This window comes from Ammospiza caudacuta, chromosome 3 (genome assembly GCF_027887145.1).
Source record: "Ammospiza caudacuta isolate bAmmCau1 chromosome 3, bAmmCau1.pri, whole genome shotgun sequence".
In the NCBI taxonomy this organism is placed as follows: domain Eukaryota; kingdom Metazoa; phylum Chordata; class Aves; order Passeriformes; family Passerellidae; genus Ammospiza; species Ammospiza caudacuta.
The window spans coordinates 33,452,409-33,479,528 of record NC_080595.1 but is presented as its reverse complement, the minus strand read 5'-3'; the positions used below and the strand labels follow the sequence as shown (position 1 = coordinate 33,479,528).

The 27,120-nt window shown below is 42.0% G+C and overlaps 1 protein-coding gene across 1 annotated transcript; it reads right to left on the bottom strand.

Annotated features, from left to right (window-relative positions):
- On the bottom strand, positions 1-26,115 carry LOC131555737 (potassium channel subfamily K member 17-like). Its single transcript, XM_058801933.1, has 5 exons — positions 25,897-26,115; positions 14,268-14,382; positions 5,276-5,442; positions 3,963-4,131; positions 1-2,263 (listed from the first exon to the last, which is right to left on the bottom strand). Exons 1-5 carry the CDS (start codon positions 26,113-26,115, stop codon positions 1,968-1,970), a joined length of 966 nt encoding a protein of 321 aa, XP_058657916.1. The 3' UTR covers positions 1-1,967.
- Positions 26,116-27,120: the final 1,005 nt, after the last annotated feature.

Genomic DNA, 27,120 nt, shown 5'->3' with positions numbered 1-27,120 from the left:
AAATAGCAGAGTTGGTAGAAATTCCCAGAGTCTGTGACATTTCAAGTAATAGCTGAAACAGATTAACACAGTCATTCCTGTGCTTTGACAGCAGAAACTCTACTACCTGCTGGGCATCCTGATTTTACAATACACCTGCACTTACTAAACTTTGCCTGTGAAAAAGGGTGCAAAGGATATCCATTAAAGGGTATCACATTTTGTGAAGTCAATTGTAATTTACTCATGTTTCAAGAAATATACTTTCTTCTTCAGGTAGGCCAATAAAACCTACATTGTGTATCCATCAGTGAAAACAAGAATGATGAAACATGGAACAGAAAAGTTTATGCTAAAGGCTATTAAAAAAATTACACAATGTTCAAAAATTTGAAATGTATTTATTTTGTATCAGTATGATCCAAGAGGTCCACTGTCTCCCTCTTCCTGATATTTGCTGCCCCTTCAAACAGTATTTGAGAGAACATTTAGTACTATGCAATTAGAAAAAGGTCAGCAGACTGAATTTCATTCAGCTGATCCTTTTGCTGCATTTTTTCCTGTAATCAGTTCCACCAGATATCAATACTCAAGACTGGCCTCTTCTGGAAACACTTTTTTCACAATATATGTTTCAGAACTTTTGTTCCTGAAGACTGTACACTTTTCACTCACTCCATTTCTGTGAATATAGCAATGAATATTTCTAATTCCTCAATCCCGTACTCCAGCAGACTCTGTTTTCAGTCTTTTCTCTTACAACCCCATGGGACCTTAGTTCATTGCAAAAGCTGAAAGCTCAATCAAATGCTTCATTCTGGTTTGCTGCCATGGTGAAGTTTTCAAAGTTAATGCTTAGGATGCAAATAGCACAGCAGGAGTAACAAAATGAGAAGAACAGATAACGGAATACAAACAGCACCAGGAGTTAGACTGTTGTGCCCTTATAAATGGCATAATATTTAAAAATATTTTTGAGAATTTAATGGAACTAAAAAGATGCAACCAAGTTCTGCTTCATGACTGACACAAAAGCCAAACAAGCATGTCATTCCACAGATCAAAGAGTTGTTATTATATATAAGATGTTAGATAGAACAGGTACAGTACACTAATCATTAACGACATGAGAAGTTCATCACAGTAGCATCTCTTGATCATAGCTGAAGAAAATTCAGTCTGTTTCTAGACTGAATTTGTTAATATTGGTGATAGGAAAATGTTGGAACCACTGACTTTTAAAATTGCTTCTAGTCCTCCTTTTATGACTTCCAAGATGTGACAAAATACAAATTTATCTAAATGAACTGTCGCATTAAGCTGATGACATTTGGTCTGCAAAATACTTCCAAGAATGAATCCACATAAGTTCTGAAGTGAGGAATAGCATTCCCAGTCTCTTTCTGTAAGCAGACTTCTGACGTAGAAATTACTTTTTAAAAAATTGATCTGTTTCTATCAGGCACCTCTACGAGCTCTTCCTCATTGCCATCCCCATTTGAATGATCCGAGAGCAAAACCTTGTTACCTTTCTTAAGCATAAGTACATAGGTGATGGTGCACATCTGCCATGACTGCCAGATAGCTTTAAACAGTGCTTTTCATTTCTTTTGGCAATATGCTGTTTGTTTCCTGCATTAAATGGCACTTGCTTTTATATAGGTATAACTAGAGACTGCAAGAATCATGCAAAGAAATGCACAACAGCTAGTGTTGCTCTGGGATGTCAAAGATTACCTCATAGACTGAGGTGGGAGGGCAGGCAATATTTCCATAAATCTACTTTTGGCTAAGAGTCCTGTTGGTAGTACTTGGTGGTGCTGGAACTAAAATATTCTGTCATTGCTCAATTCAAAATAAAAGCGTTTCAAGCTCAATAAGCAAACCTTCACCCCATTCCAAGGTCAGAGCAGCTCCACATACACATTTCTAAATGGCTCATCTTGGGTGCACTAAAACCTGCAGAACATAGAGAACATTTTTCTTCCCTACAGGGCTTCTGTAGGAGCTGTGTAAGAGTGAGACTCAACTGGTGCTTTCATTTTTGTGTCTTTGTCACAGCAGATCTCCACATTCTGAAGTCCAGTCATGCTATTTTTGTTACCATCCATTAAATCTTCAGCCATCTCCGTGTTCTTCTTGTTGCATTGACAGAAGTAACTGGAGCTCTCTAGAATGTTGATGCAAAATTTGATAACCAGTGCTAGCCAGGCCATCCCAAAGAGGATCCATAGAGAGATTACATTCTTGTACCAGCTGGGATAGGTGCGATCTGGGTTCATCCCTACAACAGAACCACCCAAAACATTTCTATATTGGATCAAGAGTGCCTCAAAGGAGACATTACATGTAAAGCAAAGACAGTTGAAATATCATTGGATATTAGTGATTTCTACACAAAACAAAAGTATGCCATCCACTTAGCATGTGAACTGATGCTGTAAGTATGTTTCATCATGTGTCAGCAACAGCCTAAGTACTCCTTAGGAATTCAAATAACACTCTCGAGAAAAAAAAACAAATCCCAAATTACATCCATGTCAAAGTGAAATTATTTGCATTCAAGCATAGTTTAGTTTCTCTGCTTATCACTCAGCACCACAATACTCTATTAGCATGTAACAGAGGTCCCTGCAGGCAGAGAGGTAAGCAGGTGTTATGCACCACTATACGTATCTTGTTAAACCAGATATAAGCAAGAGTCTCTGAGAGCAGGAGAAAAGAGGCCTGAGCAGTCCCAAAGCCTCTAAGAACAACCAAACCTTGGAAGACAATTTGAAATTATCACCAGCCTTCATGGCCACAGAGGCACTCTCTGCAGGATCATGGACAGCTTGGTGCCCATCAGGACTGCCAGATCCTTTTCTGCAGAGATGCTTCCCCACAGGTCATTTATTCCTCCCAGCTCTGTATCACACTAGTGAGGAAACAGTGTGAAGGTCACTTGAACCTCATTTTTGAGGCATAAACCACTCATACAGAATTGTAAGGCAGAATTGTTTAGCCTCTCTACACCACAACTGACATTCAATTATTCTCATACAAACCTAGTGCCTCTATGGCAGTATTCCAGTTACAAAGGTACTACACAGGTGAAGGAATACCAAATGTATTACCAGAAACTAAGAGAAGTAAAGCTATTGTAGCAGAGTTCAGCATGTAAAATCAGTATAGGAAAATGCTGAGCTGACCCAGCTTTTGTCAAGCTCCATCTGGCTACCCTTACCCAAGCTAACTTTATTCCTAACTTATTTATGTGTGCCTAGACAAGCTCTAATCATAACTTTGATGCATTACAGACAACTCCTAAGGTAATGCCACTAAATTGTCTAAGCATCAAGGGAGTGCTATGAAGAAAAGAAAATAGCAAATCTGTAATAGGAATAGCAAATCTGTCTCTCAGGAATTCAAGAGTGCATGTGTTTCTATAATCAATTTGTTTTTAATGAGAAAGTCTTTATCAAAGAGGCGTGTCCTGTGTTTCAGCAAATGCAGTGGGTGTGGATCCAATCCCATTTCCTCTGGCAAAGGGTTTCTGGCATCCAAAGCTAAGTAGTGCCTAGTGCCTGACAGCCTATACCTAAGTGATTTAAGTTGCCTTTTAGAAAGTAATCACCTAGGGTTTTGACAGAAGAAACAGTCAGTGTCTGTTAATGAAGAGGCAGAGTGGCACTGGAGTGTGATAAGTGTGCCCTCAGCAACCACTGTGATTGAACCATGGCACTCCTGCCTGGTGGTGCAGACATTCAAGGGACAGGCCACTTCAGTGCCACTTACTGACTGGGAAACAATGCCTTTGTTCTTCCTCAGGTGGCATTGCTATGGCAGAAATTATGTCTTTTCCCACCTGCCAAATGCACACCACAACATACTGATCATCAGGTCTGGGGATTGCTACAGGTGCCAAACTGCCATGTGGGGAACTTTGTGTGCCATGGATTTGCTGCTTAGTAGGTGACAGCAATGAAATGTGAACTACTCACCAATCACATAGTCTCCAAACCCTATAGTGCTGAGGGTAATGAAGGAATAGTAGAAACCTTCTTCATAAGACCAACCTTCTTTGTCAGAGAATAACAAGGGAGGTAGCAGGAGGAACAATAACAAGCCAGTTACCAGTGCACAGGTCTTCATCAGGAAGGAAGCTTTATTCTGGTAAAAGAGGAAGGAAAAAAAAAAAAAGATTGTCATAAGAAGGGAAGCAGGGAAAGTCCAACTTGTTTTCCAGTTAGACATGATGATGATATGATGATGGACTCCACAAAAACATCCAAACATTCATTGAATTCCACTATAACAAATGGTGTGTCTGTCCTGCATGTGTGCTGGCTTCAGCTGGGATGGTTATTTTCTTCAGAGCAGTTAGTAGGAGGTTGTGCTTTAACTTTTTGTTGAAAACACTGTTGGTAATACAGAATGTTCTTATTGTTGCTGAGTTGTGCCCTGCACAGTGTGAAGGCTTTCTCTGCCTCTCATCCCTCCCCTCCACTGAGTGGGCTGGGGGTACACGGGAATTTGGGAGGGAACACAGCCAGGACAGCTGAGCCCAAGTGACCAAAGGGATATTCCACACCATACAGCACCATGTTCAGCATATAGAGCTAGGGGAAGAAGGAAGCAGGGACTGTTCAGAGTGATGGAGTTTGTCTTCCCAAGTAAGTGTTATGCACGATGGAGTCCTGCTTTCCTGGGAATGGCTGAACACCTGCCTGCTGATGGAAAGTGGTGAACAAATTCCTTTTTTTGTTTTGCTTGTGTGCACAACTTTTGCTTTACTTATTAAACTGCCTTTACCTCAACCCATGAATTTTTTACTCTTCTGGATTCTCTTCACCAGACCCCTGGGAAGGGGTGAGCAACTGCATGGTGCTTAGATGTCAGCTGAGGTTAAACATTGACACTGAGCCAACACAAATTGGGCATCACCTTCATAAGTCCTGAATTCATGCCAGTTTAAAGCCTGTTCCACAAATGCTCCCATGTAACTTATGCAATTCTAACTAAAACTGATGACAAACAGACTAGATAGTCTAGGACTGTGCATTGCTCACATGCTTTATCACTTCTGTTGCTGTAGGGGAAGTCATTCATCACAGAATTTCCCTCAATTAATAAACAACCTTATCTGACACCTCGTAGGGCTGTCATAGACTAAATTTATTTGCTTCCAGTTATTCCTGAGTATTATTGCCTTTTTGGTCAAATAGTCAGCCAGGCTCTCCTTGTTAGTCATAGGATCTCAAATACCAGACAATGTCTTTTTTTAGTTTAAGGTATGCTGGCCCATACTGCTTACCTGCCAGTGAAACACCTCCTCTAGGCGAGAGGCACAATGCTGAACTCCAAGCAGCATCAGGTGCCCAATTTCATTCAGGAGTACAAGGTTCAAGGGGATCCCAAAAAGTGCAAACACGATGCTGAAGATTCGACCAACTGCAGTGCTGGGGCTCAGGTTCCCATAGCCTAGACAAGGGATTTGATGAAATGCTTTAATGAAGCCTTAAATCTAAAATAGTCTCTGCTTACACCCTTCCCCCTGGAGGGGTGAACCTCCATCACCCACAGAAGTTAGGTGAGAAGGTCACTGCTCCAAAAGGACCTTTTTTATAAATAACTGTAAGTTACATCCATTGTTTGTCATATCCTCTCGTGGGCTAGAAAATAACATTTCTTTTGCTGCCAATTTTGCTTAGTTCCTTTTCCATTTACCAGTCAATTTCCTCTCCCCTGCCCACTGCCCTGGCTGGGATCTGACGTAAATGCAAACCTTCCGTTTAGTTCAATTTCTGTAAGCATTGTTGGCATGGGCTTTACTGGTACATGATCCTGCATCGCTGTCAGATGGTCTCTGAATCACAACAATAGTGTTTTAATTATAACAACCACCCTTTTCTACCTTTGTCCCACAGGACTAGTGAACTTAACAGTGCCTCTTGGCGTGTATTCTTTTGCACCACAAGTACCAAATACATCTTAAATTGTCAAAATTATTGTCTAGAGTCAATATATCCAGAGAAATTACATTTAACCTATGTAAAATACTTCAATTTCTGACCTACAGAAAAAGGAGTTTTAAATTTTTCCTCTTTCTTCTAATCATAGGAAGTGATCAAATAAAAGGTCCTGCCTTGCAATCACAGCCTTGCTTGTATCCCCAGATTGTTCTGGCTTCAAAATCATTTGTTTTCATTCCACATAGGTTCTTTTTAAAATGCCCCATGAATTTGCAGACTTGCACTTGTAATTTCCAGTGTCTTCTGCCACAAGAAAGATTTAACTAGGGTATACTTCACAGGATGCTTTCAAAGACAGAGAACTAGCAAACCACAAGCATTTCAACACTGCATTAGCCAGTCAGAGACCTATGGCCTTGACTACATTCCAAAATCACCTCTGCTCATTAGAGATTGTTGTATGTGCACAGAGGAGATTATCTTTTCACCACAAATAACGCTATCCCCTGCCAGCACCGCCCAGCCAGGGGCACAGCAAGCACAGAGGTGCTCCCTGCACTGCTGCCTTGCTACCCTGCCTCAGGGTGCTGTAGCCTCAGGGCAAGTGAGCAGTGCCCAGCAGGGAGAGGCCCCAGGGCTGGGCTCTGTATCCCAGATAAGTGAGAGTGCAAACATCTGTGGTTAACTCCAGAGTCCCATTTCTTCACTAACCTCTGTCACATGCCAGATGCAATAAGCCACTGACCAACAATGTAGAAATGTGTGCAGCTATGAGCTGGGGATATCTACACAGGCCAAGTTTTTGCTAACAAAAATCTCTCACCATGGCCAACTCTGCAGTTAGTTGTGCATGACTGTCAGCAAACTACACCCAGAAAATGGTCTGGGGGCAAACTATTCCTAAGAATGCACCCCCACAAATCCCAAATTTGATTACACAGAGGACATCCCCTTCAATAATTTTAGGCACACAATCCACCTCCAATGGAGCCCCAGGAGCCTGTCTCTGGGAAGGGGGAGAGCATCCCCCAGAAAGAATGGGTGCACTTATGTAACTAGATGTTTTGAAGTACAGTCCAAAAAAAGTGGCTAAATTAAGACTTCATGCCAGTGCTACTCCTTCTTAGCAATGCTAATGCACTTTTCCTCAATGATTGCTAATTTCTGCCATCTTTCACCATTTCTAGACTAACAAGTGTGGTAAATGAGACATGTAGGCAAGAACATCTGGTAGATGACCCCTTCTAAGTGAATTATAGAAAGATGTGTCTGGTGTGATGCATTTCATACTGGCTGTGACATTTCTGTGGATTAGTTCCAATTTTTCTCTTATGGGATTAGGGTGTTTTGTGGCCTGACCTGGCCCTGGAGAAAGTGCTGGGGGGCATTTACTGTAGGGCTGGAGGCTGAAGATGAGTCACAATCATTTATGGTCAGTTATTCCCAAGGTGGTTTCCCCCAGCCCTTCCCCTTTCTTTTCCTTCTATATCAAGTTTTGAAAGACTCTGGAATGTCTTGGGCAGTTCTTTTAACCACAGATTTTTAAGTTTCTCTGCAAAAAAACATAAAATAAGAAAGGCCCATGTTCTCTGGCCACTGTGCGAAGCACAGCAGCATTCAGAATTGTGGGGATGCCACATAGTGCTGGATGGCACCTAAACTTAACTTCTATGTTACAATTAATTTAGAATGGCAAATTGAATGATGTAGGAAGGTCTAATGTGCACAGTAAACTCAGCCCTCCAAACACCAGACATGCTTTGCATTTGATTTCTCTGGTCCCTCCTCCCTTGGATTCAGCAAATTGAGACAATTTTCTGAAGACTTGGTACACAGTTGCGGTACACATGCCAAAAAAACCATGTCCCACCAGCTTTTATGTAGGATATGAAGTATAATCAAATAGCACAGGAGACTTTAGATCATGCAAAATGGCCAGAAATTTACTCCTGTCTGGTTACATCCACTTGTTCTTGCACTAGACAAAGAAATGCCAACCTAATTGTATATAAACCTTAACTGTTATAAAACTTAAGCAGGAATGGGAAAATGGGACTTCCTCTCTTCAGTATTAGCTGGTGTCTTAAATCATTGTGAGCTAGATATTAGAAGATCTGAACGAGATTCAGAAATTAGACTGCACTGCCAGTTGTCACATCCCTCATGAGCCTGCTGCTGGGATGTCACAGGTGCATGTCTGAGCAAAGAGACACTGAGAAATGATCACTAAAATCTGCAAAGACAAAATGTGTGTTTCCACTGAAGCAGCTGGATTAAGTGCATGTATAGCTCCTCTTGTTTTAAAATAAGGTGTAATGTAAGTTAAGCTTCTTTGGAGGAAACAAGAATGGTTTTATTTCTAAATGCTCACAGCCATGTGCTTTAACTCATGTGCTTTTGTTACATGTATTAAGTAATTCAGGATTTTTTCCCCTACTTTCCCATTACATTCCTGCCCATGAGGGATTCAGAATCTCTGTAGACTTCTTAAGAAGATAAGACTTATTAGTGAAAGATCTTTTCATTCACAAGACAGTACTTGCAGTGCCCTCAGTTAACTGAGGCAGCTGCAACTTCCTGCTACCCACAATGAAAGATTTGTTCTCACTGTCCAGATATAAGAGCATTTTCATCAAAAAGTGCTTAGAACAATACGTGTCTATCATAGGTTGAAAAACATCTGAAAAAAAAAAAATTTCATCTGCAGAACAATCCAGGGTTAGCATTAAACCAAATCTCCCAAAAAAATGTGTTTGAGGGCTAAAACCACTGATAAAGCTATGGTTAGAGAAGCAACACTTCTTGTTTTATTACATCTTTTCTCCTACCTGAAAGTATACAAGCCATCATTTCCTACAGACATGGGTCTAATCCAAAATTTACATATTGCTCTTGTTGACAATATTTTGCTTTGAATAATCAGGAATTCATCTAAGATGGGGGCCAGGTATCCACTGTGCAGTTCACTGAGGGGTGCCAATGCCAGAATTATTTTATTTTTCACTACACATTTAAATACTCAGTAAAACTTCTTGCTTGGCAGTTGGGGTGATACTCAGTGAGCCATATTCCTATTTTCCCAGGTGCTGAAGGAAATTAAATCCTTAAACCATCCAGCTCCTCCCACCACTAGCTCCTCCTCTAACACTTTTCAGGAAATCTAAAATTTCTTTCCCTTGTGGTCTTTACAAGTGATCTGGATGTTTTAATCCAGCAGAAATGAAAGGTTTTTTCCATGAAAAATTCAAATGTTTCATTGAAGGAAAAAAAAACAAAGAAAATTCACTTTAGATGGAAAAGACATCTTTGGGTACTTCAAAGTGGAACAACCACAAACACACCTTCTGATCACTCACACAGCCTTATGGTAATGTTTGTCTGGTTCCTTAAAATGTGAGCATGGCCCCAGCTTAGCTGGAAGGTGACCCTGACAAAGCACTCACTAGCCTGCTCTGACCTCATAGCTGGCTGCTTTAACAGACAGTTGCACTGGAGATCTCCTCAGGTACCAGGAAGCCTGAATTATCTTATGATCTTACAAGCATTAGGATTTTCAGAGCTCATTTGGTACCACCTACATTCACCTGAAGATCAGCAGGTCAGGGGTTCCTATTCTGCCTCCTGCCTTGAATGTCTCCATAACTATATAAAACATATTAACATGCTGGCTTCTCAACCTTCTTGTGAGATTTCACATTGTATCCACCAAGTCTGCACTAAGTTCAAGAACACTTATCAGCTGCACACAGCTGAGGACAGCTGGCATGGGAAGTCAGGTATTCCCAATTCATCCATCCAGGGAGGATGCTACAGACATGGAGCCTGTACATGTGGGACAGAAACGGGACACAATCCCCAAGCAGCCACACTGCTGGCATTGGCTTCTCAGTTTTATGGTTAGAACAAACAAAAAATGTTAAGAATTTGATTTTAAAGCTAATGGTGGCAGAATCTCAGGAACTGTGTCTCATATGGGGAAGCTTGTTGGGACCCTGGCAGGTTGAACCAGGGAAGTTATTAAGAGTTTTAGCCCTATGAAGTTCCAGATGAGAACAAAATTTGGTTGCACACTCCTCCAATGAGTGAAAATATGCTTCAGATGAGTACTGCAGTCTTTGACTCATGCTGTGCATACACTGAAAGCTGTACAGTGGGCTTAGGCTCAGCTGGGTGAGATAGTATGCAGTCAGGAAAGCAGATCCCATTTCCAATGCTCAAGAGATAGCTCAGAGGATGCTGCTGTGAGTGGCTGTCCCCAGACCCACAGTGACCTCCCATGGACCACTGTGCCACATCCTGAGCGGCCAAGCCTATAGAGAAGCTCTGCCAGCTGCCACAGGGCAGGGAAAAGATCAACACATCAACAGTGGCAGATTTTCAGCTGAGAACTCCCCTACGCAAGAGGATCCTGAGGTTCACAAAGGATTCAAATATGAAAGTCGTCCCAAGTAACCACTTTGAGACATGAAGTTAGTTTAACTGAATTCTCCAACAGACTGTCAGCCAGCAATGGGAGGAACCTGACCATTTTTCAGGAACTCCACCAGACACTGGGCAGCACTGCAGAAGGCCAGAGTTTTCACAAAACTCTTGCTGCCCAAAGCTTTACCCTACCAGAATTTCACAGCCCTGAACTTGCTATTGTTTTATTCCCTGCACTGGAATCCTCTGGGGCAACTACTAAATGTCTGTAACAGGGTGGTTAATACCATCACTCACTGAATAGCCTGATCCGTGCCTCTGTTGTTATCTCCCAGTCCTTTGGGATACTGCTTTTAGGAGCTATGTGCTGTGCTAACTAGAGAAGGAAAAAACAGGAACTTCCCCTCTTCATGGTGAGATGGTTTACTTGTCCCATTTTATATCTAAAAAAGAGCCCTTGAAATTCACACAACTGAATTCTGGTGGTTGTGCTATCAGAAAATGGCAATACAGCACTAGGCAATGGCATCCATCCACTCTATATTAGGTGGGACATTCAGGCTACAGAGGACAATACTCCTTCTACTCTTAGGCTCAGCCTCATCACTGACTACAGAAAGAGCCTTTCCCTAGCACCTTGTCTGAAATTACACCACCCTGTGGTCGTTTGACTTCAGGAACTTTGATCTTGTGCCCCACTCTGAACTTGCTTTGACCTCTGTCCTGTTAGTCCAAACTAAGTAGGAGGAGAGTAAACACAGAAAGGAGAGACTTTGTGTCGGCAAGGGATAAAGAAGTCCGAGAGATAAACCCAGCAGCAAGTCAGCTTTTCTTTCTTTAATCATGTTTACTACTACTACAGCTCTACAGGAACTCTGAGGATGACCCCTCAAGGCATTGGAGAAAGGGTTCCTATGGAAAAATCTGCAGAAAATGAGATAACATAAAATCTGGCATGATATGATATGTCAAGGACAGCAACGAGGAAAGTAGAGAAGGGGGGGTGAAAGAATCAGCAGGTGGCCAGGGCTGCCCATCCCAAAGTTATAAATGCAGTTCCATTCAAATAATGAGATTGGCCATGAGGCAATCTCATGATTTGGGGGACTTCTTTAAACAAGAGATCTTAGTTCATCCATATCTGTTCTTTAAACATGTGCAATTGAGGCACCAACTATGTCCAGCCTGCAGGTCAGAATGTGCTTTGTTTTAAGCGAAGTTCACATGCTGCTTCTAATCACTAGTAGTGAAAATAGATGAGGCTCTCATTTAACTGGAAGAAGGATACAGTGCAGAAGATGCTGCAACAGGAGACACGGGGATTTAAACCTTGTAAATGGGGAAAGAAGCTAATACCCCTCAGCTGGTGTTAATGGGGAAAGAAGTTATCCCCTCCTGTATCCCAGTGAGAAAGTGTTCTGGGGTAAGGACTTGAGAAATGGACCTAGCCTTCTGAGGGGGGGTTAAAGCACCTAAAGTAGAACACAGAAGCTGGCAGAACAGAAAGAGCATCTCAAAGGAAAGCGATTAAGGTAAAAGTGATAGTGGTTTTGGCAGTGCTGTTTGAGAACAGGACAAGAGTCACAAAGTTGTTATTTTGCATAAGAAGCCACCAAGGCATAGATAGCATTAATTACAAAGAAAAAATGTGGAAGAGACAAACAGGCCAAAGGACTTGCAGCAGCTAGAACACATGGAAGAGAGGTCATCCATATTCTTCAAATCTTTATATAGTACTCCTAAATTCCTGAGACTCTTTCTTCTGCATTATCATCTTAACTCTACCCTTCCTGAACTCATTTGCCAGAATGCCTTGGGTTTTAAGTCCTATAGGCTAATCTTGTGCAGATGGACCTGCTTTCATTGGCTCCATAATCACAGCCTGAGATAAACCCTTCCTTGCCATGTAAGAACACTAAAACCTCTACAAAATCTCCAGAAGCCTTCTCAATTGTCATTTATCTCATTGCCACACCTTACACATGAAGTTTCCTATTGTGACTCACCCCTTTGAACTTCATTGAGTTCTTTGGAAAGAAGTTTGTCTCTTTTCTTGACATAATCAATTATCCTTCCCAGTCACACTGTGGTATCCTCATTGAGGCTGAACCCCTCAACTACCTCAAGAATTTGCATAAAGAGAGATTATGATAACAGACTCAGGTAGGGCTCTGTGAAACCATTTGTAGTTTTCTCTTCTACAACATATCAACAGTGTTATGACACTAATTTGCATGCAACTAACAATTTTACTTGAAAAAGCAGAGTGAAGGGTCCAGTCCTCTGAAGTTTTCTGCATAGAAGTGGTTCGTATGGCATTCTCATATCTGCAATTGAAAATCATTAACAAGTCTCTAGAGTCATAGCATCAGCTTTAAAATCATGAGATAAAGAGCTGCAAGATGTGGTTCTTTTCAATTTCCAATTGCCTCTGTTACCAACTCAGTTGTGTCATGCCCTGTCCTGTCCTCCTCCCCTACAGCCATCAGGGCAAGGAGTTACAAAAAGAGGGGAGTGGGGGCAGGGGGTTGGGGTGGGAAGAGTAGTTTAGCAGCTACTCTTAGTATAGAAGAGCAGAAATGCTTAGTCTAGGTCTCTGCCAACATCCCCTTATATTTTAACATGATAAATTTGATTCTTCCTGAATATCATTAACTTAAATTGGCCATGGTGAAACAGTCACTCTGATGGCTTAGGAACTCATCAGGATTCACTACTGAGGCACGCAAAGCAGCTCTGAGCAGATGCTGCTTTGTACCAAAGGCGGGAAGGAACTGACCAGGCTCTGCTGGAAACCCACAGCCTGAGCAATCCTGTCTGATGAGCCTCCACTGCCATCATCTGGTGCAACCCTTGCCTGGCAGTGCAGCACACTGTAAGTGTGTTCCCAACCAGAACAATGTGCAAAGGAGCAGGGCAGAAAGAAGTACTGAGTCACAGCAAGATGACACACCACCACCCACTCGCCTCCACCCCCACAGAAAACCCACAAACCCTCTCTTTGAGCTCATGCCTGGGGGCTCAGTGTTCTGGAGCCAATGCATCTTCAAAAACAATCAGAAATCAAAAGAAGGTTCCATTTGGGTACAAAAAGAAAAATCTTGATTTAAAAATGTTCTTAAAATCCAAGACAGCTGACAAATCAAGAAACCCATGAGGGATTTTTGATACTCAATAACCATCTCTCCACATGCTCTCCCCTCCATGATTTTTTTAATACTGGGTCACACCATAAGAAAAAGACATCAGGGCAAGTTATTAATGGTTTTGGGGACAGGGGACACAAACTGACAATAATTAACAGCATCTGCCTTAACTAGCTCTGTACCCAGTACATTTTATTTTTTCCACTTTCCCTCCCCCTACTGATTTCCACCATTTCTTCGTGGCTTTGCATTACCCATTTGCTGAAACCTGAGTCAACTGAATTGTGATGTTTATCCAGTTATTTAACTTCCACTTGAACGAGCAGGTCCTCATCTAATACAGGCAGCAATAAGGAGGAATAATTCATAAATACAGTCTCTGGAGATGCAATAGCCAGCATAAAAAGTTTTCCAAAATCATTCCTGTCCTTGTGATAGTAAAAGCCCTTTCAATGCACAATTCACTTCAGACCTCTCAGAGTGGCACAAGACTTGGGAAAGTCCAGGCAGTGCAGCACCATGATGTTCAGGCCCCAGAAGCCATGTAACTTAGCAGGAATATGTCCTGAGCTAATTATGCCTGTGTCTGATCAGTTAGAGATCACTGACAAGGCACTGACAAAGCACTCCTAGGGCTGGGGTCATGGGTGCTTCCCTACTGCAAGCTCCAGGGACCCACACAGTGCTGGAGCAGCATCTGAGTACAGGCCCTCATTCCCACTCTTTTCCCACCTATGAGGCGGCCCTGTAAGCAGGGAACTCTTACCTATGGTTGTTATTGCAGATATGGAGAAGAAGAAAGACCCACTGTAGTCCCACCTGCCCAGGCTAGTGGTGTTTCCCTGGAGGGTTATGCCACTCTTGTAGGCTTGGATGATACCCTGCAAAGAGACAATAACATGAGATCCCACAAACCCCTTTAAGGCAAGTTCATGTGACTGGCATTTCCACGTCTGGCTGGTAAAATCCCAAACTACAACCACTTCTGATTCTGTTGTTTCCCTTTTAGTAGAGGATCTCTTGTGCCTTAGAGACCAAAGGGCTGCAAGGTCAGAAAAGCCAAAGCCAGCATATTGCTTCTAAGAAAAGGGCACCTACAGCAATACAATAAAGTTGCACATGCACATGGTAGATTATATAGATAAATGTGGAAGAGATTGGAGGGTAAGATCTAACTAGAGAAGGCCTAGACAGACAATAATTAAGACTGCCTTATGACATATTCATTAGGAAAATGAAATGCTTCCAGATGGGATATTCCAATGGCAGAAGTCCCAGAGGAACAAATATACCTGCATGTGTAAATGACACAGATCCCTTGCAGGGAAGCCCCCTGGACTGGAGAGGAATGCATCTGGTGTGTTATAGGAGACTGAGACTACTCAGGTTGGCCAATATGTCCCCACATTGGGACTACAAATGGGAACGAACACATCAGATTAGCATTATGCCCAATTCTGTTCAATCCTCCTGGGAAAGACTTAGAAGTCACTAGCTGAAGTGCGCAGAGTTATGACAAAATAAGATATGAGATGTCTTAACAGTGCCCACATCTGACTATACCTTCCCATGCCAACAAAATCAATGGTAGTTGTGTCCAAAACAGCATTATTCACAGCATGAACACTAAACATTTCACACTTCACAGTAAATTATCTTTGAATGCAAAGTATAACCAAGAACACATAAAATTCATCATCTCTGAAAAAGACATGCAGATACTAAATAGTATTGTCCCCATCCTAACAAAAAAGACTGCTGATAAAACTTTCACCACAGATAATAAAAGGAATCACACTCAGATTTTGATCAGGTTTTGGTTTTGCAAAGGAATTGTAGTTTATACATCCACCAAACAAACTGGAACATCAAACCTGCAAAGTGAGGAAGCTTTGCCCCATTTTACTGATGTAACGTGCTCTACATAATTTACATTATTTATATATTATACAAGGCTGTGAATTAAAAACTGTCTCCAGGGTCCCAAGCAGCAGCTTAACTAAAAGGATTATCCTCTCTTTTCTCTGTGGCTACTAATTCTCACACTAAGATGAAGGAGCAGCTCAGAAATCAACACATTTTTCTAAGCAATAAACACTGTTTGATAATGCATTCTCAGCAATATCTTGATTTACTCATAACTGAAGGCAACTTAAACCCCTCAGAGTCATACTATAATCTATTAAAATCTAAATTATGAGACAGAGCAGAGAGCCTGTGCTCTGAGAATGGCTAAGGACCACACATGTTTTATTGCATTTTGCTTCCTTCTGTGATTTGTTGCTGTAATGTTGAGTGGGGCAACTCAAAAAAAAAGCTTTTGTATATAGCATTAGTGACATAAAAGAACCAAGCCCTGTTTCCCTTTTCCATGCAACTACCCCTGGAAAAAAAAACCAAAATAAAAAAAACAAAAGAGAGAGAAAAGGTTGCCTCAAAAGCCTTCAGAAGGATTTGTTTTGAACAATTGTGTGTAATTCCCCCACTCATTGTTCTTCTTCCAGGTCTGGTGTCTGCATTGAAGTTTGTCAGGTTACACGGGGTGTAGGCTGACAATATTTGACCTTTGGTTTAAGAAGTGTAAGAAACTCTGCAGACAATGGCCTAGACAGGAATCAGTGTGCATGAACATAAAATAACTCCCAAAGTAAGTTAAATGGCAAGAGAGACGCTGGAAAATTATACAGATGACCTACTTTCTCCCCCTCCCAGAAACCAGTAGTGAAATTTGAAATAAAAAGCTTGATATTTTATTCCAAATTTCCTTCTGTAAACTGTGATCTCTGCAGTTGTTAGTCTTGAACACATATATACCTGCTGGAACAGCAACAGTCCAGTTCTTGGATAACTTGTTATCAGCTGGATCAGGGATACTTGAAAAACTCAAACATGCGGCATATTCGTTGTCCATTCTCCTGCCTGATGTCTTGCTGATACAAGCTCAGCATTAGATAATACTACACTCAACATTAAGTTTTTAAAGCCAAAAACACTTAAGAACCAGAGAGGATTGCAAGGACCTGCAGCTCAATGGGCCCATAGAAATGGAAAAACCTTCATGCAGAAAAGAGAAACAAAGAGCCTGCAAAAGACATCACGTGAGAAGCAAGCAGCAGTAACCAAGTCATTAAATGTTTAATTTCACATTTTTGCAGCACTTCTGTTTTGCTTGGATTAGAAGCAAGAGGCTGAGCAGTTGTGAGCCAGCTTTGCAGTGACTCGTAACAACTCAGAATCCCAGGGTCACTGTAGACCTTCCCCAGGCAGTGATGCTACTGCCAGGAAGCGCAGGATGTGTCTTGAGGCTCTGAAGACGGGGCACAGCACCTGCCCTAAATGCACAGTGACCTGCACTGCTGTCAGTGGGAAGGAAGTACCACGGAACCGTGACTCACTGGCAAAGAGCGAGCCCTGAGCTTGCAGCATGCCAGCTGTTTTCTGTTCCTGGTACTTTGTGAGGCATTTGGTGCGCTTGCTGAGGTCTCCAAACCCTTTCAGCAAGAAGTCTCTGAGCATTTATTTGTTACATCTTGTGATCAAATAACCAGAGAACATCATTAACCACTAGGCCCACCCACCTGTTGAAGCCAGCCCAATGGGGAGCACTGAATATTCATGCAAATCAAAGCCACTTAAATAAAACAACACTCCCAGAAAAAATGTCAAGCTCATTACTGTTAGGAAGAAAGAGCTACCTATTACCACCCTTAAAAGGGAAGATTCACAGTGGTTGGAGATAAGGATACAGTCTTTGTTTTCCTAAAGTAAAAAATGTTTTATTATACTGTCTAGAATCAACCTTTGACATAGCAACAATGATGACAGAAAACTAAAGATTGACTCTTCTGAGAATTGTAGAACTAATGGAGCTTGCCTTCCTGCAGATGTGCCCATGGGGGCAGATTCATGAAAGAGAAATCCATTGCTGGCTATTAATGCACAGAAATTACTTCTGGCGCAGGAAGTCATTGGATTGCAAACTCCTGAATGCTGACCGAGCATTCAGGGAGATACCAGTGAATATTCTCCCTAATTTACTATATTCCTTTAGACTTTTGCTCTTGTTCTTTAGACTTTAGGCTATAGCTCTTCTTCATAGAAAAATTAAAAATGGATTATAATTTTAGAGAGGACACAGGAAAAAACCCAGCTGATAAACACTCTAGCAGAACAGCCGAATTCTCCCTGCTTTTTCCATTGAAGAGGTGTTGATATGTCTCTGCTATGGATTTTCAAGTAAATTTGAAGTATATTTTAGCCTGTGGGATCAGGGGAAAAGAAAGTGAATCACAAATGTTGCATAAGTGCTTAGTTTCCTTAGCCAGCCTTTTTGAGACCCAAAACTTTTGTTTTACTTTATGATTGCTTTGAGGTGAAATCCTAGGGGTTTTCCTTTTTCTCTTAATTAGGCTGATTTGTACACTGATTAGGATAGAGGACTAGGAGATTTGTACAGTGTTTGCCTCAAAACCTAATGCATTAAAAGGCACTAGTAGAAGCAGCATCTTAAATCCAGTGTTCAAAAGCAGTTATCTGTCTAACCTAACACCTCAGTCGATACCACAACAACACAAAAAATACTGAAGTTGCAGAGCTTGGGCTTGATATTTTGGAAACTTTAAAGGTCATGTGCAATTCAGAAAGCAGAAAGGAAACAGGTGGGTGGGTAAAATACTAGGAAAAACCAGAATGCAGTGGTTCTTTGGTTTCTACTGACAGACAAGCTGTACAACATAAAACCATTGTTTCACTTCTCTGCACTTACTTCCCCCTCTCTAAAGTGGTAATAATTTAAAGTTTGCAGTGACTACTGCATCTTTAGCTGACAGTACTTACATAACTTTAAACTACAGATAAAAGTTTTGTGGGAATTATTGTAACTCCTACAGGATTTATAAATTGAGATTTTATATTCTTAGACCTTCATGGGCCAATGAAACTTCATTTGCAGGCTGCTGCATTTTCTCATCAAGTAGGCTTTGCTTGGTGCTCCTTAATATTGCCATAGCTGGTGATTAGAACACCAGCATGACGTCCACTCAAAGAGGTTTATTTAAAATGTAGATGCCTATCCTGTTACCTTTGTTAGAAAAAAATGCCTCAGAAGAGTCAACTTGAGCTTCCAGCTCCACCTTTCTCAAGTATAAGCTCAGAAGTTTCAGTTAGAAATGGAATAAACTCATGCTTGCAAATACAAGCTCTATGTTAGATGACATCCCAGTACAAAAGCCTGCTTTGTGCATATTTCTGCAAGGAACTCCCTGCTTGAATTCAAGCTAAGGGGTAACCCTGTGAGGAAGCTGTGGATTTCTGTTGACTCCCTTATCACACTTATTTTAGGATGGCAATACTCCTTTCCTTCCCTGTCCTTTCCTATCAGTTGCTGGTTCTTTCTGCAGGAACACCCAAACACAATGTTACCACAGCTTCCTTATCAGAGTCAAAAAAAGAAACTAAAAAAATTAAACCACTCCTACAGCCTGAATTTTAACCCTTCACAGCTCTGGGGCTGCACCTCTACAGATGACTGATAATGCAAGACTCACCTATACTGGAGTTTTACCAGTTCTACTCAGCTTTGCAGCAATAAACCCAAAGTAGTTATTACCAGCAAAAATTCAACCAGTAGTCATACTAGCAAAAATTCAACCACAGACTTTGAATTACACTCAAAATATCTGTTCATACTGTCTAGCTAAAAGAAACCAACTCCAAAACAAAAAAAAACAAAAACAAACCACCAAAACCCAGCCCCAACAACTACATTTTTATTTCCACTTGACGTTTGAGTATTGCATCTTCCTCCCCCAAAAACGTAGGTTTGTTCTTTTGTATTTGCTGCAGAGCCACTCTATCCTTCAGCCATACCCATAAGTCTCATTGACCATGTTTGCTGTGTTATCAGCTCTGGGCAACTCCCAGCTTTCTCAGCTTACACTTCCTCTCCTCCACAGTTATCACCACACGTGGGCCCCCCACCACCTGCCTGTGGCTGCAGCACAGCTTCTGATCACCAAGTGCTGCAAAAGGAAGGACCATTAGTTAATCTGACCTCATTGACACCAGCTAAAAATTCAGTCTTTTGCCTCTGCACTGAGTCACAACAGCATATGACCAGCATACAGCTTTCAGAAAAGGTATTTAAGGTCAGCAGTAGAGAATGAATGAATGTGTATATGTAAACTGAGGCACTATGTTCTTTACAATCTTTCTTCAGAACACTATGCTTCTCTTTCCTCCCATAATCTTTACAGCAAAAAATAAGCTTTATATAATGATTAAACAGACTGATTCTAATCTGCCTGCTCTCCCCAAGATGAGCAAGTTAAGTGAAAATGACTAAAGCAAAGCCCCAAAAGCTTATGACCCTACCAAATATATCCATAAGAATTCATGACTTTTTTTTTTTTTTCTGGAGGAAAACATCAGGGAAAGAGTCATAAAAATGACCTTTTTATAAACTGTGGCTCCTGTCACTGCTGTTGTCCCCTGCTTCTGAACTGTGGCATTCTGGCCAGAGGTGACAGTAATCCTGAGATACCTTTAAAGGCAAAAGGAGTATTTACTAAGTGTATTTGAAAGCAGTTCTCAAAGAAGGCAAAAATGGACTGGTATAAGAAACTTTATTCTTAAATTTAGTTGAAGTTTATATATTCATATACAGAAATCAACTTTTCCAGGGCATACATGAACTCCTGAAAATGGCTTGCCTCCTTACAGACAATTTCCTCACCTTTGCAACATATAAAGGAGGAAAATAAGGTGTTCAAAAGGCACCAAACTACCATTTAGATTAATGAGAAAACAACTCACAAACTTTGTGCACTGGAAATTCTGTGCAATGTTGGCATATAAACATTCATTTATGCCTCACAGGATACCAGATGTAAATGAGAAGAAAATGGTTAACATTAACCTTGGTCTCAGATTGCAAAGACAAAGGTCAATTCATTTCCAAATAATTGACAAATAGATTATTAATCCCACTTTTCCTCCCAGCCGTGAGCTCCGATCCCTTGTCTTTGTCTGGAGAGGAAATTTATATGAATTCTGCCTGAAAGAACTGGCACAAAAAACCCCCACCAAAAAACAAACAAACAAAACACCCAGCTGGGTTTTCTTTTGAATTCATAGTGTTGGGGTTTTTTTTTCCTTAATTTTATGCCACTTGAATAACCTCAGAGCAGATCAAGTAACTGCTCCCCCATCTCCCCAGCAATGTTTGCCAATGTAATTGGCACTAGCTCCTCAATGCCAAAGGAACCCTGAGAGCAAAAGCACTTTTACTTCACAGCTGGATGTGCACTACAGTTTCTAGATTTCATCTAGACTTAGCAACAGGAGAGGAACAAAAGATGTAGCCTAGTGCAGCAATGCTGCAACCAATGCTACTGTAAACCACTAGTACTTTTTCTGAAAATTAAGCTTTTATATCAAGGAAGAACCTGTGGCATGATTCATGACACAAAATGTTGCTGAATTCCAGTCACTTCCCAAACCCCAATGACAACAGCTGGGCTGCAACAGAAATAGGCAGGGCCTGTTGAAAGAAGTTCAAAGAAGCTGCCTGTATAATTTACAGAACACAGAACTGTTGCATTGTATTATCCTTGTAAAACTGAAGATTTCTTTCCCTAGTTGTTTTTCTTTTAACTGCATTAAAAAAGATAAAGTATGAAAAACAATATGTATAAGAATAACTCACATCTTCAAACAACTGACAACAATTACCATTTCTCTTTTAGAAGACACCCCCAGTCTTTAGCTATTCACTGCTAGTTGTGGGTCTCAAATCTTCTGGTAGGGCAAATTATTGAGACACCACTCAAATGCAGCTGGCTACACTCCCTTGTTTCCCACCAAGCCTGACCAGCTGTAACTGGGAATTTGATAATATCAAAAGAACCTATCTCTCTAGGCAGAGGTATGATATAATAGGCTGCTGTGCTTTTTCCCTTGCCTTTCTCTTTTTGAACCTAGGTACTGGACACTACCAGAAGACCTAGGGCTGAGCCAACTAACCAGAAACAGGTCATCAGTATGTCTTCTCATCACCTTCCAAGAAGTCTGATGACATAGTGCCAGCCTACTGCCTTACAGAATAATGATTTTACCTTCAACAACTGCTGTCAATTGTATGCTAGAAGATGGTATTATTAGCACAGAATACATGTTCTTGGTAAGGCACCTACAGCTCTTTTAACCAACAGGTCAGAAGAATAATGAATTGGCTGTAGCTTAAGCAAAGCAGTAGTACATTTTGATAAGCACAAAGTTGGGAAAAATAATTACAGAGGATCAACCCTGTGACAAGCTAATGTGACCAAATTGGGTTCCATATAGATATTACAGCTCCACAATACCAGGAGTCAGTGCTGTTCCTTAAAGGCCCTCACCACTGGCAGGTGATCTCTGATGCTCATCCCTTCCTGTTGCATCATTTGAGTGCAAGATTATTTTAGTAAACTGTGTTTGCAGGGTTTTATTTCCTGACAGCTGTCACAATTCTCTGCTGGTTCAATGTCAGTACAAGCCAAGGTATTGATGAGGATCTTTCAGTCACGTGGGATCTCATTGCTCTTGTAAACATCTACTCAAACTCTCTGTGTACCTCTAGCTGTTGACTCTGGAGATAAGAGTATCTAGATCCACCTGTAGCCATTTAGTTTATAACCTGCCCTTTAGCATTAGGCCCTTTTCACTAAACCTTACATCTTTCTAGGTATAAGAAAAAAAATTAGCTCAGCTTTCATTTTCTCATTTTATGAAAGAAACTGTATTTAAATAGCATTATATATCTACAATAGAAAACCAACAGAACAACATAATAAGTATAGGAAACATCTGTACTAGGGAAATACGTATACAACACAAAAGGTTTCTATCAAAAAAAAAAAAAAAAAAAAAAAAGGAAGGATAGCATGAAAGGGATGCCATGGTAATAGGTAACACACAAAAAGTGCTGTTCCAAGCTTGGCCCTACAGCCAATCATCTGATCAAAGAGACACTGGCAAGTACAGCAGCTGAGTGCCTGTAAACATTGAAAATAATGCAGGAAAAGGAGTGAATTTGGAGGGCAGCTCAGCTGGACTAGAGCTACATATACACTCACACTATGCAGTAAAGCACTTTTTGTACTAGAAGTGATTCACATCAAAGCATGTCTAGGTGTCCCCAACCCCAAAAGGACAGAAAGGGTCTCAGCCCCAAGAAATATGCCCATATACAAAGTGTCCTCTTTGTGTGCAGCCTCACTACTTTCTGGACACTTCCAGAATCTAGAACCAACATAATTTTTGCCCGGACATGTTTTTCTCCCCATCTGAGTCCAGCTACTTTTTTTCATTGTACTGAAAGTGTATCACCTGCAACTGTCCTATCATGGCATCTGCTGCCATCTTCTGCAAGTCTTGCCACTGAGGGCTTCCTTTGATGTGACCTCACACCCAGAAATTCCAGCATGTAAAGATCACCACCATCACGATAACAAAAGGGCAGATATTGCCCTCTTTGCATGCCGCCTAGTGGCTCATGGGGATGGCCTGCTCTCAGTCTTGCTCCTGCTGAGCACGTGTGCAGTCAGAGCGTATACAATGGCAGAGCAATAGCCTGGGGTTACATGGGTCAACAAGGTCAAACTTATGCGTTCCTCGAGTAAACATCACTGGATGCACTGTAGAGACTTGTGGCCACAGTGCCTCCATTGTGCCCTCTGTGTGTGCATAAACACATGACCATGCATTGTTTATCTGCTTCCATGTAAAGCATTCACATGGGCTACTTTTAACTACCCAGGAAACGTGGAACTGCTCCTGCAGGGGAAGAGCTGGCCAATTCCTCCAGGCAAGAGAGCCCCAACAAAATCCAGCTACAAGAAGCAGAGGCCCACAACCACAGATGTCACATGCTTCCTAACACATTCTTCTCCACTGTTGTTTTTATTGTTGGTCTGCTATGTTCACCTCCTTCTGTCCTCTCCTTTGTCAAGTAGAAGGGTGCTTCTTCCTTGGAAAGGACCCAAGTCATAGAAATTACTGAATGATAATTCACTCATCTAGCTACTGCAGCATGGTTTGTTTGCTTTGCTTCCCTCCTAACCATCCTCACTCCATGCTCTCCTGCTAGTTCCTTAAAGCTGGGGCTTTCTGTTGCTCCCCCATCTGCACAAGGGTTGGAACAGTGGATTTCCCCTCCCAGCTGGTAACTAGGAACTAAGTGATAACCAGGTTGTAAAATTACATTTGTACATTGCTCAGCAAACTAGGATTTTATTTCATATTGGCCCATATACACTTAAAACAAACAGAGTTTAGCATTATCTGGAATCTGAGAGCTATAAGAAAACAATGAGGAGTTCCCAGTAATGTCAAGGCAATTAAAATTCACACACTGCTTTAAGTTTTCACAAACATGCTTTATGTCTTTCTTAATTAGCAAATAATCAGCTGTGTATCTAGAAGACAAGTTTCTTATCTGAAAAGAGCCAGTGATGACACTGCCTGATAAACTATGTGCAATAACAATTTACTGCACACAAAAACATCTCGTTTTGAGCATACCTAGAGCATGCCAGGGATTGCTGCCTAGGAAATTAGAAAAGAGTATAGGCAAGCATCAGTTCTGTGGATTTTTGAGGATTAATTTCTCAGCATTAAAGTTATTCAAAATAACACACAAAGCCATTCAAACAGAGTATGGCTTCTCAGAGCATGAAGGCACACGCGGACACTGCATAAAATGAAACAAAGCTTATTTGTAACTTTCCCATCAAGGGCTTGCTCAGTCACAATTAAGTATTCACACAGCGTATTGTCACAACCTCCGGTCTAAAGGGATTTGAGGGGTTTTCCTATTCTCGGGGTATCAAGAACACGTAGAGGTCATGCTGCAGTAAAACAAACCGACAGAATGACATTTCTACCTATTTAGTTGTGATTATCTTCTCTCCATTACTAGCACCTCATTACCATCATTCACCAAGGGCTTGCAACCCCTGGGCAAGCGTCATACCAGGTGCTCACTACACAATGGACCAGTGCTGAATGAAGCTTAACTAAGATTCAGCTTTATGAAATGCCAGACTGATCTTTTCTGCTCTATTTCTCACTTCTCTCTGTTTAAACTCCGCAGATAGCATAGCACACACCATAAGTAACAAAAGTGGGTACTTCAGTAGCTTACAAAGGCCCAAATTTATAGCATATGATCACTGTACTACTGTCTGCCAACAAAGAATATACCACTCAGCCAAGGGACGAGAGTATGACATAAGGAATCAGCATAATTTTGTCTGCCAGAGCCTTGCTGAAACACCCATGATTATCCTATTTGGTGGCTTTTGTATTTTCCTCTCTGATGAAGAGAAAAGAAAAAAGTATATATTCAAGTTCCAAGTCTCTTTTAGAGCCTTTGAACTGCAGTGACCAGCTGCTATGGTTTCAGTCATCGTCATACACTGCTTTTACAAACAAACAAAAACTCATCAAAACAAAACAACCCCAGGTTTTCTTTGTGATGGCAGCACCTATCTGAGGCAGATGAGTAAAGCCTCAAAGCAAGAAGTACATACTCAACTATCAGCACCTACTGAAATCAAAGGGTTTGGGTAAGTACTCAAGACACTTCAATATTGCAGGTTTTTCTTTTTCAGGCAAAAGCCGAGCAAAGAGAGAACCCACTTATGTCACTTAGCTCGAACCTGTATCATAAAAATTCAACCACCTGTACTTTCGTAAAACTGCATTTGTTGTTGCTTTACATTTTGCAACCATCCTACAAATATCGTCAGAAGCATTTTTAAGGATAACTTAAGAGACATAAGGACTTTCCCTTTAAACAAGCAGAAGATGGAAAGAGTCTGACAGAAGTATACACATCAACTAAATTTACCACGACAAAGCCTTCCCATTAGAATTTACCGCTTGCAAGACGTCACAGTTTCCGAAGGGCAAGAGCAAACCTAAACCACCTGTAATTAACCGCAGGTAATTGTCACGTAACGGGACACTCCACCACCGCCTGCCTTCGGTCATCCGGCGGCGCTCCAAACCCGCGAACGCCGCGGCTGGTGGGAGGGCGGCGGAGACCGAGAGCATCTCTCCATCAGCGGGGAGCACCGGCGGCCGCAGCGCGGGGTGCGGAGCCCGGCGCGTCCCGGGCACGGAGCGACGCGCCCGAGGCGGCTGCCCACGGAAACCTCCCACGCCGCGGGCGGCTCCTTCGGGATGAGCGCGCGTACACTTACACAAGGAAGAAGTTTGCTGGTTTTTGTTGGTTCTTTGTTAAAGTTACTCTGGGGCTGGAGGCGCGGTTGGTGCCGCTCCCCCCGCGGGCGGAAGGCAGCGCTGCCCCGCAGCCCCAGCGGGCGCGGAGCTCCCGGCGCGCCCGGGCTCACCTCGATGAGCCGCTGCAGGGCGGGCCCCTGCAGGCAGGTGTGGTTGCCCAGCAGCTCCCAGTGCTGCTGGAGGAGGTTATGGGCCGCCTGCACCTCGGCCGGCCGCTCCAGCGCCTGCAGCACGACGGCGCCCAGCGCCAGGTATCCCACGTACGCCGCCAGCAGCACCAGCACCCCCCAGCGCCGCCGCCGCCGCCGCTGCTGCCGCGCCGCCACCATCGGCCCCGCTGCCGCCGCCGCCGCCCCCGGCGCTGGAGAGGCGGCTCGGCCCGGGGCGGGAGGACAGGGCAGCACCAGCCCGGCCCCCAGCACCTCCCCCGGCCGGGCCCTTGCCACCCGCAGCGGCCAGGAGGGGAGCCCGGAGCCGTGCTGGGCAATGGAGGCGGTCGTGCCACTCTTGCAGCAGCCCACCCCACCCCACTGCAGCTTTTTTAGACCTTTTATAATTTGTGATTTTCCTGTGAAAGAAAATGTTTCATAGTTTCTTCATATAGGTAGTTTCTGAGACCTATTTGATTAATTACTTTCTTGTATAAGACAGCAACCAATGTTCCTTTCTGTTCTCTCACTGGTAGATAAAACAATCAAATCGTTTTGGGTATATAAGAACATTGTAGTTTACCTATTTTGTTACATAATATGAGATAAAGGTGAATAAACCCAGTAAGTTTCTGCCCATGATGACTTTATACACTGACAGAGGGTCATGTCTTCTCACTCTGCCCTGTGACTATTTTTGCCAGAGGAGCGTACATACTATTACAAGTGAGGCAGCCTCCAAACATGTATTGCCCCCCTGGCAATGTTCTGGCAATGTGCTAATTCATGGTTCTCTGAGATGTGCTTTAAACTAACTGGTATAGACACACGATTTCACTGGCAAGATGCAAAAATTTATATGCTAGACCATTTCCAGTGTAACGATATCATACAGAGCACAGTCTTAGAAAACAAAAATAATACTGGTTACTGCTCAGTCTTAATTCTGCCCTTTCAGGATATTAATTACTCAGTGATATTTAAAGACAAAATTGGAATTATATATATATAAAAGAAAACCCTCTATAAAAATATACATAAGTAAGAAAAATGCAAGTATATATTTACTAATCACATTTATGATCAGGAAATAGATACATCTGAGCTACATTTTGATATTTTAGCTATATTTAAACCCAGAGAGTCTATACAAAGCACACTGAGTATAACTATGTTGAAACATTA

What these genes read in the sequence shown, in the direction of transcription:
- LOC131555737 (XM_058801933.1), bottom strand. Translation starts at nt 26,115, where the DNA reads ATGGTGGCGGCGCGGCAGCAGCGGCGGCGGCGGCGGCGCTGGGGGGTG. An exon ending in ATCTGCAATAACAACCATAG is followed by an intron (nt 5,443 to 14,267) that starts GTAAGAGTTCCC and finishes TCCCTTGTCTAG; the next exon opens with GCTATGGGAACCTGAGCCCC. An exon ending in AGGAGGTGTTTCACTGGCAG is followed by an intron (nt 4,132 to 5,275) that starts GTAAGCAGTATG and finishes CTCTTTTACCAG; the next exon opens with AATAAAGCTTCCTTCCTGAT.